The sequence below is a fragment of the Rattus norvegicus genome, chromosome X (assembly GCF_036323735.1).
Source record: "Rattus norvegicus strain BN/NHsdMcwi chromosome X, GRCr8, whole genome shotgun sequence".
In the NCBI taxonomy this organism is placed as follows: domain Eukaryota; kingdom Metazoa; phylum Chordata; class Mammalia; order Rodentia; family Muridae; genus Rattus; species Rattus norvegicus.
This window is the reverse complement of record NC_086039.1, coordinates 108,834,913-108,853,811: the sequence shown is the minus strand read 5'-3', so window position 1 is coordinate 108,853,811 and position 18,899 is coordinate 108,834,913. Positions and strand designations below refer to the sequence as shown.

General features: G+C 41.9%; 1 protein-coding gene across 6 annotated transcripts in view; it reads right to left on the bottom strand.

Annotated features, from left to right (window-relative positions):
* The window catches only part of Frmpd3 (FERM and PDZ domain containing 3), a 149,883-nt gene that overhangs the window by 48,582 nt on the left and 82,402 nt on the right, over positions 1–18,899 (bottom strand). For 2 of the 6 annotated variants that reach the window (XM_039100596.2, XM_039100595.2), the window contains exons 3-5: positions 18,387–18,489; positions 14,960–15,005; positions 227–331 (exon numbers count right to left, since the gene is read on the bottom strand). In XM_039100596.2, coding sequence (XP_038956524.1) covers positions 227–331; positions 14,960–15,005; positions 18,387–18,489 — 254 coding nt within the window. Of the gene's footprint in view, positions 1–226; positions 332–14,959; positions 15,006–16,597; positions 16,704–18,386; positions 18,490–18,899 lie in introns of all 6 variants that reach the window. The other 4 variants (XM_063280550.1, XM_039100599.2, XM_039100597.2 and 1 more) reach the window with 3 other exon arrangements.

Here is an 18,899-nt window from a genome sequence, read left to right as displayed (position 1 = left end):
CGTGAAGATTCAGAAGGAATCAATATGTTGTTTTTCCTTCTCCCTCCCAATCCACTCTGGATGTCACACACTCTTCTCTCCTCGGTACCCACTCACTCAGAGCACCAGGATCCTTGTGCTACAACCCTTTCATAAAAGCATCCACTGCCAGAAGCCCCTGATTGAGACTCAATAGCCAGGTTGATTCTGGCCAAAGAGAGAGGAGGGAAGCCAAGACAGCACTTACTGCATCTGTTTCTCCAATTGCCACCTGCTCAGAGAATCGGACCTTCACAGGATTGGACCTCAGCTTGGCCTTCTTTGCAGCACTGATGAAGGCAGATTTAGGGGACTAGAAAAAAACAAAGGACTGGTTAATTCTCAATTCCTATGTAATATTAGAGTTAAGATGTCTCTTTCAATATAACTGAATCTGGTAGTTCGCACCTGTAATCCCAAGACCTCAGGAGTCTGAGCCGGCACATTGTGATTTTGAGACCAGCCTGAACTACCACTGTGAGACACTATCTCAACAAAAATAATATACCAGTACAGAGATATTTGGGTTTACTGATCAATGAGTCAATAGACAAGTATTGATTACCTGTTAAGTGCAAGGCAATGTGCTAATTATCTCCCTGTATGATTGGTGTGTTGTGTAAAAGCTGGGCATGAATTGAATTTGGATAAAGTGAATCCCATTATAAATTCTCTAAGCTTAAGGTGGTTTGAAAAAAAATCCTCAGTAATCATATACATTAAAATTTTACATATTCAGTTTTCTTAATATGAGATTGACTTGAATAGTAGACTTCGTTGTATGTGAATACAAATGTCCCACAGGATCTCCAGAAATAATCTTATTGTCTCACAAGTATGCCCCTAGAAAAAAGACTTATAAATAATATTTTTGAGATCTGAGTGAGAGTAAGGCCAGCCCTCCAAAATGACTCATCCATACTTTCTGAACTATTCAGGAATAGAGCGATGAGCCCCTGGCTTTAGCTCAGTGCTCCTGGCTTTCTACTTCCAAATGCTGCATCACTTTGTGGATTCAATTCTGCATGAAATGCCCAAAGAATCAGTCAGGCTCTCTTATTCTTGAAACCTTTTCCAGAAAATTCAGCAGGAAGCATGATTAGCAAACACTGTAAACTACAGTTAGCCTTTGTTACCCACAGCTTTGCATCCGTGTGTTCAACCAAGCCCAGATTAAAAATACATGAAACAACAACAATACCAAACCCTCTGTCTCCGTGGAACATGCACAGACATTTTTCTCGCCTCCATTTCTTAAAGAACACAGTGTAACAACTATATGCCTGTAGCGTTCACCGTGTATTCAGAATCTTAAGTCATCTAGAAATGACTTGACGTATTTGGGATGACGTGTATAGGTACCATGTAAATACTATGCCAATATATAGATATATAAAGAACTGGAGAATCCATAGATTTCGGTATCTATGGGGGCATGCTGGGCCCAACCCCCCTATGGAAAACAAGGGAACTGTTCTTCTGATTCTAGTCTTCCATTGAGCTGCAGACAGCCTAGCACTTAGGAAATGCAAGAGTCATGCTGAAGTCTCTTGTCTTTAGGAGGACTTATTTATGCATTTGATTAATTTAACATTGGTTTACTGCATGTCTGGCAGTGTTCTAGATAATGAGGGATACAGGAGCAAAACTGGCCAAATTCCATGGCATTTCGGTATGTCTATTTTATAAAGAACAAAGAGACAATTATTAAAAATAAGGTTTTTTTTTAGATAGAGTCTTGCTATATATTCCAGGCTGGCCTTGAACCTGTAATATTGATACTCTTGTCTTAGCTTCCCAAGTGCTAGAATTACAAATGTGCAGCACTGTGTTGGGTTAATAAATATTTTTTGTAGCACATAACTACAGTAGTACTCTCTTCTGTAATTTTACTTTTTTATTCAGGGCCTCATGTAGCCCAGACAGGCCTCGAACTCGTAATGTAGCCAAAGATGACCTTGAACTTCTGGTCCTCCTAACGCCACTATCTAAATTCTGGGATTATAGGCAAGTGCCACCATGACCAGCTTGCAGTTTCACTTGTGGTTTCATCACTGATTATTAACTTTAGTTTAAGAATGACACATGAAAAATTCCAGAAACAAATAAATGCATTTTAAAATAAACTTTATTATATAGTACATTGTTATAATTGCTCTCTCTGTCCCTCCCTCTTTCTTCCTTCCTTCCTCCCTTCCTTCCTTCCTTTCTTTTTTTCTTTCTCTTCCTGTTTTTCGAGATAGTTTTTCTTTGTGGCCCCACCTGTTCTGGAGCTAGCTCCTTAGAGCAGGCTGGACTTGACCAAAGAGATCAGTCTGCCTCTGCCTTCCCAATGCTAAGATTAAAGGGGTGTGCCACACCTAGCTCTTTAATCATTTCATTTTATTATTTTATTGTTGTTGTTCTCTTACTATGCCTAATTTATAAATAAAACCTTAATATATATATATATATATTACACACATATGTATATATATATCAGTACTATGCATGAGGTCTTGGAATATCCCTGCAGATCAGGGCGGGTGGGGGGGGGAACTACTGTAAGAAAAGAAAAACATGGTAAAGGACTACACAAGAGAATGACAAGGATGGACTCAGTAGGATTATATTTTAGCAGTTTTGAAAACTCCAATTGCATTATTATTAACTAGTAAAATGTCTTTGCAGCAGATCTAAAAAGTAATGTATTCCACCTATCTAAACAACACTTTGGAGCCGGAGAGATGGCTCAGCGGTTAAGAGCACTGACTGCTCTTCCAGAGGTCCTGAGTTCAAATCCCAGCAACTACATGGTGGCTCACAACCATCTGTAATGGGATCTAATGCCCTCTTCTGGTGTGTCTGAAGACAGTTACAGTGTACTCATATACATAAGATAAATAAATCTTAAAAAGAAAAACACCCACAACACTTTGTTCTCTGAACAGCATCTCCCCACCCACCCACCCACCCACTCTTCTTGCCCCCAGCTTTTGGTAACCACAATTCCACTTTGCTTTTGTAACTCTGCTGCTTTTGGATTTCATTTATCAATGAGATCATGAGGTTTTTAATCTTTCTGTGCCTTGCTTATTTCGTGTAACACAATGTCCTCCAGGTTCATCCATGTAACAAATGACAGAATTTGATTTTGATTCTCCTTGCAATGCTGGAGACTGACCCTCGGGTCATCTGACAGTTTCCTTCTTTTAGAACCATAATAATATTCTGTTGTATGTAGGTACCATATTTCCTTTGCATATTCCTCTGTCTATAGTCTCTTAGATTGATTCCATATCTTGAGTATTGTCAACAATTCTACAGGGAACATGGGTGTGAGTATCTCTTCAAGACATTGGTTTCAATTCCTTTGGGGACCTATGTATTGGTTACAACCACATATGTACACACACATACACAAACATGTTTTAGGGGAGGAGGAAGTGTTTACATATTATAGTTAGGGAGTGACTATCATGGACCCAAAAGAAAATAATGCTAATGAGGCTACCTGGAGAGTGAAGCTTCTGGACAAAAATAATGATAAAGTCCGTAGGGCAGGCATAGGATTGAGGTGTATAGGAAACCCCTGTACCTGGAATACAGTGATAGAATGGGGACCAGAGGGAGTGTGCTCTAAGAAACAGCTGAGAGCTGAGTCGTGTAGGGCCTTGGAAGTCATGATGAGGACTCTGGAATTCATTCCACTCATGAGTTTTAAGTAGACAGGTTTTTATGTGTGTGTGAGCCTCTGGCTGCTGTGAGGAAAATAGAGTGTAGGAGGTTAATGGTAAGGCCAGTTAGGTGTGTCTTAATGCAGTATTTGTGATTGCAGTGAGACACTTAAAATAGAATGCTGGCATGGGCTAGGGAGATGATGGTAATGAAGATGACCAAAGTAAGTACATTCTGGAAATACTTTGAAGACTGAATCAAGATCATATACTGATGGGTTAGACATGGGAAGTGAGAAAAAGAGAAGTCCATAGGAGAATCAGGGTTGCTATTTACTGAAAATGAGCTCTGAGGGATATACTAGGTTTGGGGGCATTTTAAATGACCTCCTCTATGGGCCTTGCCTTGCCATAAAGCCTGTGAATCCTTCAATCAGGAATTGCTTTGTATTAAGCCCCTGAAGGTTCAGACTAGCTGGAAAAGCAGTGCATTATACCACTATTTGCCATTTACACTGTGGCTAGGATACTTTTACTGTATCAGCCACAGGAGGGCTGGGCCCTGAGATAAAGACACATCAGAAACAAATTGTCCTCATCAAGTCAGCCTTGGACCTAGCTCCGTCTGATGGGGTCAGCAATCACATCTCCCACAGAGTACAGATTATGAAAATTCACTTGTTCTACCTGAGTCCAGCAGGAACTCCAGCACTGGGACTTGGTTCTGGCTGCAAAGAAGAAATACTTGCAAGAGCTTTTAAAAGCCTCCAAGGACCAGGCCCTACCATAGGCCAATTACATAAGTCAAGGTGGAGCATCAGTGTACGTGTGTGTGTGTGTGTGTGTGTGTGTGTGTGTGTGTGTGTGTGTGTGTGTGTATGGTGTGTGTGTATGGTGTGTGTGTGTATGGTGTGTGTGTGTATGGTGTGTGTGTGTATGGTGTGTGTGTGTGTGTGTGTGTGTGTGTGTGTGTGTGTGTGTGTATTTTAAAACAGGGTCACATATCCAGGATTTTTATTAAACCTTCTGATGTTTTTAAACTACAGTGAAGACTGAGAACCATCAAGCTGAAGGTATCCTGGACTTCTCCTCATTGGGCACAGGGGCGGGGCCCAGTTTGTTGGCAGCAGACAATATAAAATCCAGGACTGGAGATCTCCGCCGAAAGCAATTACAGTAGTGATTGTGGTGATTGTTTAGGAGGTCAATGGCTTTGTATGTCGCACAGCTGGATGCTCAAATCCTGGGTGGGGGATTCAGGCAGAGATGGAAGCGAAAGGAATGGGTCAGCCAGAGCTATAGCTCTCTCTGTTTGGGCAACTCTGCTTGACTCAAGTTTTCAGTCAGATATTTTTGCACTAATGCACCACAAACACAAAGATGGTGGACTCTTTGTTCAACCTGATAGTCTTCCATTCACCTTTCTTCTCTATAGTCATATGCTGTCAGTTTTCTGCATGGCTTAGTGTGGAGCAAGGCATCCTAGGGACTTGAGTGGGCCATGCAGTCCTCCATTCAGTTTTACCTGTGAAACAGGGGCTCAGAAAAGGAGGATAAGGCTCCCTTGGTATAGCCAAAGAAGCTGAACTCCAATGTCCTGAATCCTGATTTAATGACCATCCTCCCTACAGCAGGCTGAAGTTGGCAGTCCACTCCTGACCTTTCATTCATAGATTCCGGTTCTACCTTAGTCCTGGGCAAGGAACAAACTGTTTTATGTATATATACACTGTGGAGATGACGACAATTTTGCTGTACCTACGAGAATCTACATCCAGTCCTTGAAACATTTATACCACCACAAGGAAAATATTCAGGTATTTACAGCCGCAAACCCACAAAGGAAGTAGAACGGCTCGGGCTTTCAGGGATTACCATCTAGTCGCTGTGTCTGTTTCAGAGCTATTTTCAGCTTGTTTATGCCTCATTCCTCATCGACCTTTGTCTTCTCAGTCTCGAAGCCTCCGTCCTATTCTCAGTCTTCAGTCTCCGCTGCTGATGGTGACTCACTTATTGCCAGCTGCTCTCTGCTAGATGTCACAGAGTCATGTCTAGCCTGATGCTCACATACAGGTGAGGTCTGATTTCCAGACCAACACAAAGTGGCTCTAAAAGGTCTCCATGACCCCAGTAGAAGAGTTAGGGGAAGGACTGAAAGAGCCAAAGGAGATTTAAACCCCATGGAAAGAACAACAATATCAACCCCTCATAGCTCCCAGGGACTAAACCACCAACCAAAAGTATATACATGGGTGGGGTTCATGGCTCCAGTTATATATGTAGCAGAGGACTTCCTTATCTTGCCTCAAATGGGAGGGGAGGAGCTTGGTCCTACGGAGGCTTGTTACAGAGAAGGTGAGCTGGGCACCTTCTTAGACGCAAAGGGGAGGGGGGTGAGTGGAGTGGGATGTTTGTGGAGGATAGACATGGAAGGGGGACAACATTTGAAATGTAAATAAATAAAATAATTAATAAAGAAAAGAAATAGAAAGGGAATTTAAATTGACAGTCTATGAAACAGTAATATTTATGACTATCATAAGGACTGAGTTAAATGGTAATATACCATAATGAATTTCCTTGATACATGTAGAACTCCATTCCACAGTTTTTCACACCATAGACACCTGATGTGGAAACTTCTAGTCTCTTTGGAAAGTCAGTTATGTCAAATGATGTTTTACTGGGGCATGCACTTGAAGGGATGTCTTGCTAAAGCAGACACGGGAAGGGTTGTCCTGAGGCAGACACAGGTGAAAGGAACTTTGGATACAGCAGACATGTGAAAGGCTACATGATGAAAGAGTATAAATGTTACCCCACAGACCGTGGGGGCAGGATCATTGGTTTGATTTGTTCAACCTTGCAATTCTTTGCTAACACCAGGTATGTATTGGCTCTGCTGTAGTAACACCATTGAGAGGAATTCGTCCAAGAATAGCTCCTGAGGTTCCTTTGACTTCTTGCCACTTCAGTGGCCTTGGACCAGTTGGTCAGCCTTGTGGCTCCTTCAGGATTGGACTATAGTTGCTGGTTCCTGCCTGGTGTCTGCCTGCCTAGAGGACTGGTCTGCAGCTGTTAAATCATATTTGTTGTTTGCTATGGGACTGAACTGCTGCCAAAGAAGACCGAGTTTGCCTCCCCCCTTTGAAGAACGATTGCTAAATATGTCCACTTCCCCCATATCCTAATAACTTTTCTCACCCACTAGTGGGTGGTGGGCAAGAGGAGAGGTTGAATGTTTATTAAAATAGGCTGTAAAAATTTATGTCTACAAACACCAAAATCTCAGATGCTGAATTCTCTTAAATGAAATCTCATAGTAACTGATTATAACTTCTGGCCATCTTTCTGCCTTCTTGAAATACTTTTTTTTAACTCACTTATGATAACTAATGCAATGCAAATGTGATAGAAATGGTTATGCTGCTATATTCAATTAATAAAAAATCTGTGAATCTTCAATATAGAAAAATAAATAAATAAATAAATAATCTCCCTGTCTAATGTCATCTTCAAAGCTTAGCTGTGGGGCCTGAAGTCTTTACTAGTGTGATCCCTTTGACCTAAAACACTGCAACATGTAAACCAATGCTTTAGGGCCCAGTGAGTTACAGGCGTGCCTGGGCCAAATCTTGTCTACTACATGTTTTTGTAAATAAATTTTTATTTACAAAGTCATGATTCTCATTTATGTACTGCCCATGGCTGCTTTGGGGTTACTATGTTACAAATATGAAAATATTTACTAGATAGTTCTTTACAAACACGTTCATGCCTTTAGTAACATTAGCATGTACTAACTCACCACTTCTAAAACTGTACCCCCAATAAGAACCACTGGAGAATGGTTATTAAAATACAAAATCCGAGGCCCATTCCCACACCACTTAGAAATCAGAATCCCTCAAAGATTGGGGCCCAAGAATCTATACTGGTGAAGATGTCCTAACCCATTAAACATAGATTAATTGAGTACCTTAAAGTTGAGACATCTGATCTCTTCACTGACCCTATTTCTCCTCCTAGCATCTGGGAGGGTAATTTTGCAACAAGCACCCTTTCTGGCTAAGATGAATTTTGGCTTGAAACACGGGACTAGAATTGCTAAGTACCTCTGGGGCTACTGCAAGCCCCTTGAAGCACAAATGAAGGCAGAAGCTAGGTGAAATAAGGAATCGGGAAGAGAGCCTGCCTTTCCCTCAGGGCTAAATTCAGCAGCTGCTGATTCTCTGAGCATTTTTTAGTTTGGTGGCTCTATTAGCACAGATTTCAGGGCTGTGATCACTCATATTTTGGTTGAAGTCAAGTATATAGGGCCAAACATTAATATTTCATGGCAAGATAGGGCCCCAATCTTGTAAAATTTTATTCTACTTGATGCACAGTAGTTATACATATTTAGAAGAGCCATGTGATAGTTGATGCGTGTATATATTATATAATGATCAGACCATAGTAGCCAGCACCTCAAACTCTTGTCATTTCTTTGTGGTAAACCTATCATGTATTGTACTGTGTTGCAATGTATATTATTATTAACTATAGTCACTCTGTGCAATTGAATGCCAGAACTCATTACTTCTGCATAACTACAGAATCCAAAAAGGTTGCCGTCATAGGAGTAGAGAAGAAACCAGTGGCTACCATAAAGGCTGCATTTCCATACTTGCTTCAGGTTCTTTACTGGTTTCCTGATTGGCCTTTCTGTTGCCTCATTGTCTTTGACACCCCGAGCCTGCTTACAATCAATTCCCATAGCAACGGGCTGTGGACTCCTAGGATAAAGGAAGGCCATCTAGGTTTCCCCAGATGGGAACCACAATGCCAGCCTTTCAGCATCCAGGATAACCTAGTGGTTAATATACCCTCTCCTGACCTGCAAGTTTCCTTCAAGCTACATTTTATCTAGCCTCATCCCTCACCTACCTCCAATATCAACACTGGTGGTACTTGGTAATTCCGCTCCACTTCCTGCACACAGTGGGCTTGTCTCTACTTCTAGTCTCACTTCATACCATCCTCTACTTATCCCTACCTTTAGAGCATCCCAATATTCCTTTTGACCAGCTAAATATGATCCCTTCATCAAAACCTGGTTCCAGCAGAGTATGAAACACATACCTGTAACTCTAGAATTTAGGAGGCTAAGGCAGGAAGGAGGGTGGTTAAGTTTAAGTCCAGCCTGTGCTACATAGGGAGAGCCTAATCTTAGCAACCAAACAAAATTGGAAAACAAGACAAGACAAAACAAAACAAAGCAGTAGTGATAAAAATCATTCCAATTATATGTTCTGGATTCTTCCTTGGTTCATCTGTTTACTTCAGTATTTTGGTTGATACACACTGCCATAGTTTATCTGCTCAATCAGGTTATAAGAGGTAGTATTTAATATCACTATGTCTCTTAGCATCAAGTTCAGGTGGACTTAGCATAAAAATATTAGTTTGATTGTTTATTGTTAATAATGAATTAGTTCATGGAACCAGAAAGTATGTCTGGGTGCTCACCATCTTTATACCTTAAAAACAGGTAAGTCCCTCGGAGTGCTCTGTGGGAAACCATTTCTACAGTCATTTTCAGCCTTCTGAGTTTTCTTGGGAAAATGACTCTAAGCAGATGTAATTCTTGCTCTTTGGTTTGCTCTGATTTGGCCCTACTTTGGAGGGGACTATCTTTCCTTGTGGCAGCTTATTTAAAGTACTTTATTTAAAATCTAACATTTGTTGAGGACCTACCATGTGATAGAGTCAACAGATACCATGATTAGTAACAGTCATGGGGATATAGTTGATTACCAAAAAGGTAAAGAAAGCCTTCATACATGGCTATACATGCAGACTAGGTGGAAGGGTGGTGGTGGCTGAAACTACTTCCCACAATGGCCTGTTGTAGTACAATTCATTCTGTTATTCTGTTAAGAGGAAAATGTCAAATGAACGAGATTAGAATCATTTGGGCAGCCTTTTCAAAAGTCCAATATCAAGGCCCCATCCCCAGAGCTTGTAATTCAATTAGTCAGGGCTAAAACTTGAATGCAAATGTTTTAAGAGCTTCTCTTGTAGTTCTAATGAATAGTTAGGGCCAGGAACCATTACCAGGTACCAAATGACCATTATCATCTGGAGCAGGGAGGACCCTTAGAGATTATCTGGTCCACTGTTTCCTAAATCCCATTGACCATCAGAATCACCTATGGGATTAGTAAAAGTACTGAATTGTCTGCCACATCTTGATCTATTGGGGAACTGTCTCCTGGAAGATTTGGTCATCAAACTTTAACATGGCAAGATTCCATTAAGAAGCAGTAGCCCCCTGCACCTACAAAATGTTAAATGCCTGCTTGATATGGGGGTATAATATTGAGTATATATTGGGGTCTCTAAGAAATTTTCTCGATAGCTTGAGAGAGGATTCTCTCAGTTGAATATTGTTACATATACAGTTCTATACAGCTATAAACACTGAATTAGTGCATGGCAAACAGTTGCTCCAATATTTCGGAGATTGTCCTCTTAAAATCTTAAAATAACTCATTCTGGTAGAGTCTATTTTCTTTATTCCAGGAGGAGAAACTGGGAATCAGGACTGTTAAGTTTCTTACTTGAGGCTACCTCACAGGTTCCTGACTTAGGATGCAAACTCTGATTAAGTAGTCGTACAGCAGAAGCATTTCCCAGGATGCACTGTGCCCTTTCTTCATCCTTTAGAAACTCTCTCACTCTCACTCTCTTTCAGCATGTCTCTATTCCTATCTCAGGGTCTCACTTTGTAACTCATGCAGGCCTAGAACTATGTAGTGAGGGCTGACCTCAAACTCAAAGTGATCATTCTGCCTCAGCTTCTCAATACGAAACAACGTGCCTAGTTTCTCTGAGTACCTCTGTATGACAGCTGACTTAAGGAAGAAGAATGTTCATTGCCTTGCTTTACCTCAGTTGGGAACCATGTATCAAACAATTCAAACTTTTTGTGTCCCATGCATGGTCACAAGTAACCAGGACAGCACCATGGATATTTGGGAAGTTACAAATAAAAATCCAAGCACTGGACAATTTTATGTACATAGAGTCTTTAGGAAGGATGAAATGTACATGTATGTATGCAAGGCTGCCATTCAGTTGGGATGTACTAATTTGGCAATACTGGTTGTCAGATATTTAGGTATTCTTTTACACTGGTTGGTAAGTAATAGCTTCCCTAAGATTCCTAGGCGTCACTTGACATTTCCCATGAGAACATTTTAAAAATGTAAACCAGATAAAGGGTTAACAACTGACCCAACTAGGAGGCTTCCAAGACTGGTTGGTTCCTAAAGGTTTTGATTACTATACCACCTGTGTATTTGCCTTCCCACTTCTATGCTCCAAGGATCTGGAGAGAACAAAGCGGAGAACTAGAATGTGAGCTACCCGAGGGCAGGAGCTTTGCAGCCATACCTGTTTTATGAACCACAATATCCCTATCCTATACAAGTGGCCAGAATAGCAGGAATTTAATAAATGCTTCATGAATTACTGAATGAGTTAGAAGCTCTCAGCAGGGCAGGTAATTCTGTTTGGAAGATAGGCATAATCAGCTAGGTTTTAGAGGAAATGGACATTATTAGAAAGCATGTCAAGTAACATTAAGAACGCTCAAAAGGCAACAAGAACTAAGAAATGCACAAGGAGAAAGAAAGCAGCCTAGCCATTACAAAGGGGCCACGAAGTGGAGAAGTTGTGCCATTAGATGTGGGAGGGATGGGAGGGGAAGGTTAGGATGGATATGACGAAAATGCTAGTTTCTTTGTTCTGCACATCGGTCTAGACGGTTGGAACCTGGGCTTCCTTCCTTCGAGCAGTATTTATGAATACCTCTTCTGTGTCAGCTGTTGTTCCAGGTACTTGGGAAACAGCAGTAAAGAACAGTCACCACCATTTTTGAGGTGATAGTCTAATGAGGGACATAGATAACAAACATATTAACATAACGTTTCAAGGGAATTTGAGATGATAAAGGCATTCTGGAAAAACAATCTGGCAGTTATTTAAACTGAACACACACTTACTATATGACCCAGCAATCACGCTCTTGAGCGTTTATCCCAGAGGAATGAGGACTTATGCTCACAAGAAACACAAATGTTTATAGCAGCTTTACTCATAATAGCCTCAAATTAGATGCAACCCAGATGCCCTTCAATGGTGGATGATTAACTAAACTGGTGCATTCACACCATGGGATACCATTCTACAATAAAGGCAACAAAATATTGCTACACACAATTTGAATGAATCTCAAGGGCAATATGCCGAATGAAACAGAGCTAAGCCCCAAAGGTTCCACGTAATTTTATGCCATATTGTTCCATTTCATAGTATTATTAAAAGAACACAGATATGGAGAACAGATTAGTGGTTAACAGGGATTTTAGATGGAGTGGGAGGGGTGAGTGTATCTGTTTAAGGACATCATAAGGAATCTTTTTTGGTGGTAGATCTTTCCAGTGTTTTGATCATATTGATGGATGTGTAAGTATACTGCTGATAAATTCACATGAAATTGTGTATATGTATAAGATCAATGCTGATTTCTTAAAAAAAAAACTTATGTGTTTATTCTTTTTGGCACAGGGTCTCCCTATCTGTGATGACGACTATTGGCTGATAACTTGAGCTCATCTAGAATGAACTAAAACACAGGTGGTTGATTACACACCTGGGAGGTTTCTTTCCTTAATGAAATCTTTTGAGGTGGGAAGACCCACCTTTAGTCTGGGCCGCATCTTCTGTTGGCAGCCTATAGAAATGACATGGAAGAAGGAAACTTCCTCTTTTTGCCTGCTTGCTCTCACTGGCAAGTCTGTTCTTCACTGGCATTACAGCCTATGTCTTTTGAGATTCCAGTGTATACTGAAGACCAGATGAGACATCCAGCCTCAAGGGTTGAACTGAATATGTATATTCATATATATTATATATGTATATGTATTCATTCTATTAAGTCTTTTCCTCTAGGGAACCGTGACTAATACATCATGCTGCTCGCCTGTTACTCAAGATTTCTTGACTTTTGAAGTGCTGAGGCTGCAGGCATGAGACATTGCTCTGATTTCCTGACTATGATATTACGTTTTATACTTACGGAAGATGTACCCATTACTAACAACAGGCTATAGAATACGTATGAAGCGTCTCTATACTAATTTTGCAACTTTCTGTGGTTACAATTAGTTCGAAAGAAAAGCTTTTAAAATACAGTTGTTTGAGCTTTGAGGAAAATTAATCAGTAGCCAGAGATAATGATGGATAGATGCTGATTCAGAAACAGGAGTCAAGCCAGGCATGGTGGTGCACACTTTTAATCCCAGCACTCTGGAGGCAGAGGCAGGGGAATTTCTGAGTCTGACAACAGAGTGTCACACTCAGTGTCACACAGAGTGAGTTCCAGGACAGCCAGGACTACACAGAGAAACCCAGTCTCTGAACACCAAAAAAGGGTCAGGGGTAGTCAAGAAAAGCATTTTCGAAAAGGTGACATTTGAAAAGATCACATTAACAGAGCAACCGTGCACCTCTAATTGTAGACAGGGCAAATGGATACAAGATCTCATGTAACCCAAGCTGGCCTAGAAAACACTATGTAGCCGAGACTGCCCTTCAACGGATCCTCTTGTCTCTGCCTTCTGAGTGTTGGAATTACAGGTGTGGCCTACTATGCCTCAATCATCATAATAAATGTTAACCTTACAAAATGCCTGTTTTGAGTTGTTATTTTCAAGACAGGATAGGTAGGGATTGACTGCCCACTGCTCACTAGGCAATACACATTGTGCAGTAAAGTGGGGGAAAGGACTATTCTTAATGCTCACAGAGGCCCAGGGCTTGTTTTCTCAGAGGTAGAGAGATGCAAGAAAGAAAGGCCTGTTTGCCTGGGGTATTGTGCACATTGTTGTAGTGTGGGAATGCTATGTGCAGGTGCTGAGTGAGTGTGTATATGCAAATATGTGTGTTCATATATATGTGTAAGCCTGGAAAGAGCTGCATACCATAGAGCAAGGTAGCGGGTTCCAGGTTCGAGTTGAACCATGCTTCTTGACTTGTGAGCCCAGGCTTGCCCCAGTGCTCCATTTCTGGCTTTACAGAAAAATCCTCCCCCCTACCCCCATCTGTATCTGGTGCCTGGGTATCTGAGAAGGAAATTCTGCTCTTCTCTCATGGTGCAGATTTGGTTCTGTCTCCTTCAATGGGGTGCACCATCAGTGCTGTGGTACCAGAGAGTTTTGTGACACTAGAAAAGGGCATACAGGCTGGAGGTAGAGTGAGGTTTAGAAGTTTTGCATCTGGGTTGATTTAAGTCAAGGTTGCTATCAAGATATATGCTAGTAATGGACACTGATCTAATCCAACATCTAGGAGAGGGAAATTGGAGCTTTTTACTTCTAATAGCAGTAGTGTTGATTATTATTATTATGATAATGCATGCTTAGGAAACATTCAAAACTTCAAACCTCAATTTACAGATTAGAAAAGGGGACTCACAGAGCCAGTTCCTGAATGTATCAGGAGAAAATGGAAGCTCTGGTCCAACAGTGTCTCACTAGATAACTTTGGCTGGCCTGAAATTGGCTATGTACACTAGGCCGGCTTAGAAATCTCAGAGATCTACCTTCCTCTGACTTCCAAGTGCTGGGATTAATGGTGTGAGCTAGCCCATCTGGCACAACTTTGGTTTTTAATTAATTGTGTGATACCAGGAGTCTAACCCAGGACAGTGAGCATGGTAGACAAGTATTCTATTGTTTTCATCTCCAGCCATCCCAACCATTTTTATGAAATGCTTCAATGTAGTATCAGGTCTCACACATCATAGGCCAGCCACTCAGTCTTCATGTGGATGAATAAAAGTAGTACCCACTGCTTGCCAGGACATTATGGGAGATGGGCGCATTCAAGTGGAGCATAGCAAAAACATGGTGGGAAACAGACTCTAAACTGTGGCAGTGAGCAATTTAACTTGATAAAGCAGAGGACATGTTTCTAGAGCACAGCTCTACCCAGCTCTTCAAAAACTTCAGCCTTGGGTATGGGAGTAGATAAGCATGTTTAAGTTCACTCCTAAATCCGTGCCTCTCGTGTCTGCCCTACTTTCTGACCCCTCTTCCTTCCTAGATTTCTGATCTCTCATCCTTCCTAGGTTTCTGATCCCTCTTTTCACCCTAGAGTGCTGATTTCCATGATGGAGTCATGTCTTCTTAGGCAGGAGGCAGGATGAAGGGCAGATGGCACAGAGGCTCACTCACCTGATGAGTGTGCAGAACTGTAAGAACGATGGATTCCTTAGCACTCCTACGGAGAGAAGAGGGAACAGGAGAGCAGTATATCATGCACTAGGTATTCATCTAGTACAAGAAGCAACACCGGAATGTTCCCTTGGGTTGCATTCAGGTATATGGATTAGGACAGAGGGTAATCTGAGGATCTGCATGGATGCCTCACTTCTCATCATTTGTGGAGGCTGACACAAAAACCATCCATATTGGTTCATACGGGGGCTCAGCAACGGTATTAGCATTACCTCTGGGTTTGACATTTCTCAGGTTTTTTTTTTCATATTCCTTCTTACATGCTCCGTAGAAATCACCAAACCTTAGGTACAATTTTATCTGTAGACTAGAAAATTCTCAAGGAAAACTACAGACCTGAATTATAGAACTCAAAGGGCACACAGCCAGAGAGTCCTGGGAACCATGTACGACGGTTATTGGCAATTTGGTATTTAAGTGAGAAGAGAAACTCAAAGAAAAAACCCAAAGGAGGTCATTTGGTCATTGTGACTCATACTCAGCAGATTTGTTTTAATTGAGGGATGAAGAAATGAGAGCCAGGGAGCAACAGATGGAAACCCAGACTCTCCACATAGCAAATATTCAAAAGGATGAAGAATCCAAAACTCTTCCGACAAGAATTATGCCAACATTCAAAGAGGCTGTGGGTTATGAAAATTCTCTCCCAGGAATATATAATTTTTTAAAATAACTGAGTGAAATGGGACTAGTTTTTCCTGAAGGAGTTTTCCCTCTTCTTGTTGGCCTTTTTCAAATGTTTATTCAAAGGCATTCAAGGAGAGTCATGCTGGGTCTAACCCATACACCTATAATTCTAGTGCTTAGGTGGCAGAGGCAGGAAGATCATGAGTTTGAGGCCAGCATGGACTACACAGTAAGACCCTCTTTCAAATACCATCACTACCACAACCAGCAGGAGCAACAATATGAAATCTATCTTGATTTTGGTTATTCATGTTTTGCCTAAGACTCTTGCCTAAGAACTTCTAGTGAACATTTCCCACATTTGTTGAGGCAAAGTCCATTGACCAATCAACTCTGAGATCTAGAAAGTTACCAGAGCAAAGATCTGGATTATAGGGAGAATCTTCAGGAAGCAGTTCATCTTGAATAGAGAAGGGACATTTGGTCACCTGCTCCAGTCCTTGCCAGGTCTCCCCATTCCATTACAAAGAAAAACAGTTTTTACAGTGAATTATAGGACTCTCCACAATCTTGACTTTTCTTCCACAATGTTTCATCCTTTATCTTACCAGATTCCTGGGGCATCTCCCCTGTTCCTCCTTCAGGGATGACATAGTACTGTCTTAAGAACCTTTACACTAGCTCTTCTTTCGCCAATGGCTTTGCCACCTCCAAGTCTTTCTTCACATGACACCTTCTCCCCCTCCCCCCAGAGCTGAGGACCAAACCCAGGGCCTTGCACTTGCTAGGCAAGCATTCTACCACTGAGCTGAATCCCCAACCCCAACAGCTTCTCAATGAAGCCAATAGTGGACACCATTTAAGTTTACATTCTTCACTCTTGTGCCCAGAAATCTGACCTTCAAAATCTTTACTTATTTCTTATATATTGCACATACAATTACTTACCCTGTTCACTGTTAGTGGAGTTTCTTTTCACTAGATTGCAAATGCTAATGAGCCAAGAAGTTTTGTCTCTTATTCATTGCTGTGTCTTCAATGCCTAAAGTAGTATCTGGTACATAGTAGACAATAATGCATATTCATTGGGCAAATGGATGAATGAATGAATGAGCCATTAGCACCTGAGTTATCAAAAGAGTAAGGTTTGTTTTTACACTGAAGGAGCTCCAGAATTCCTCTCAAAATTGGACTACTTGGCTCTAGGGTATGAAGATATCTACTAGAAACAAAGAAGGACTTCTGAGGGGCCTGGCTGAAAGAACTCCAGCATACGTAACAATGGGGTAAAGGGGAGTTCTCTCTGTACTGGTGTAGTAGTGGAGGGTGAAGGGGATAGTGTGAGGAGTAGGGCAATATAAAAGAGAGTTGAACTTGAAGAAGAGACAAACAAGGGTCATTAGGGACCAGAGGTATTTGGAGCTACAGGGGGTATATGACAAAGAAGACAGAGCCCAGAATTCCAAAACCCATCAAGCAGATAGGAGCCTGTTGTATTGTACACAGAGTGCAAAGTCAGCCTCTGAAAGTTAGGGAGTGTCTCTGGGAACAGGTGGGCTGTGGAGACTTTCGAAAAGATAGAAGAGAAGAAAAACACTCTGAACCAAGTACAGGAGAAGGCAGATGCAAAGATGAAGGAAGATTACATACGGCAGAGAGAGAGAGAGAGAGAGAGAGAGAGAGAGAGAGAGAGAGAGAGAGAGAGAAACCAAAGTTCTCCAAACTGAAGTTAGTTCACTGAATTTAGTTAGTCCTCACTTTTATCCTATTTCTTATGAAGAAAACTATGCAAAGGTGTGAGCATGTAGTATGGGACAAGGTGTGTGTGTGTGTGTGTGTGTGTGTGTGTGTGTGTGTATCTGTATGCACATGTGTGAATGTAAGGGGTGGGCAAATAGATTGATTACTCTGAATTCACGAATGACTGAGACTTTTCTTTCTCAGTGGCTCCCATCATCTGTTGAAGACATTACGGTGGCATGAATACTGAGGACAGAATCAACCAACCAACCAACCAATCAATCAACCAACCAACCAACCAACCAACCAACCAGACAGCCAACCAATCAACCAACCAACCAACCAACCAACCAACCAACCAACCAACCAGACAGCCAACCAACCAGACAGCCAACCAACCAACCAACCAACCAGACAGCCAACCAACCAGACAGCCAACCAACCAACCAACCAACCAACCAACCAACCAACCAACCAACCAGACAGCCAACCAACCAACCAACCAATCAACCAACCAACCAACCAATCTCTCTCTCTCTCTCTCTCTCTCTCTCTCTCTCTCTCTCTCTCTCTCTCCACCCCCCTCTGGTGTGTGTGTGCATGTATGTGTGTGTGTGTGTGTGTGTGTGTGTGTGTGTGTGTGTGTGTGCGTGTCGGATTCTCATCAATCACTTGGCACGTCCCACTGCACAGTAACTCCAAAAACTTCAAAATTCCAAAGCAAAAGGGCTTGGGTGCAGAGAAAAGTTGGGTAGAACAGAGCAGCAAGGCACATCATTTTGTCTACTCATGTCACTGGCAGAGTATATGAGGCCTGTGGTGACTTCTATTGGCTGATACCCACAGTTGTAGTTGGCCAGAAGCTCTAGCTGGAACTGTTCTTCCTCAGAGGGTTTTTCCCTAAGGCCTTGAAGAATACAGGTAGCCCTTTGCTACTGGTGGGACCGGGGTAGAGACACTGCTCAGTTCCTGTCAAGGCCCCAGAGGCCCCTGTTACCTGATGAGTTCTATGAACCTCTCCCTGGGGGCTTCACTCACGTCCTCCTCATTAATAGCCACAATCTGGTCACCAGCCAGGAGCTTGTCCTCAGAGGGGCCTCCTGCAGAGGAGAGGAGAGAGGCATGAGGGCTCAGAGCTACTGCCAGGAAAGTGCACATCTAGGCAAAAGCCATGGTGCCTGAGGGAGTCAAGCCAATAAAGAGAGAGAACTCCAGTGGAGGAATTCTGAGGTGATGATGGAGACTGAGGTGTGGTGGCAGAGCTGTTCTACTTCTGGCTTCTGCCCATAGAGGACAGAGGAATGAAGAAAGAGAATGGAGTATAGCTCCTTTAGCAAAGCGTGGTATCGGAGCCCATGTCTCCAAACTCACACATGGTTGGTAAGTGCCTGACTGGCTCTAAAGAGGAACAGAGACTTGTGTCTCATTTGAAAGATTTACTCAGGTACAACGAATGGCTTCCAGACTGCTAGAGGTGGGTACAATGACAAGAGCAGAGGGAAGAATATTC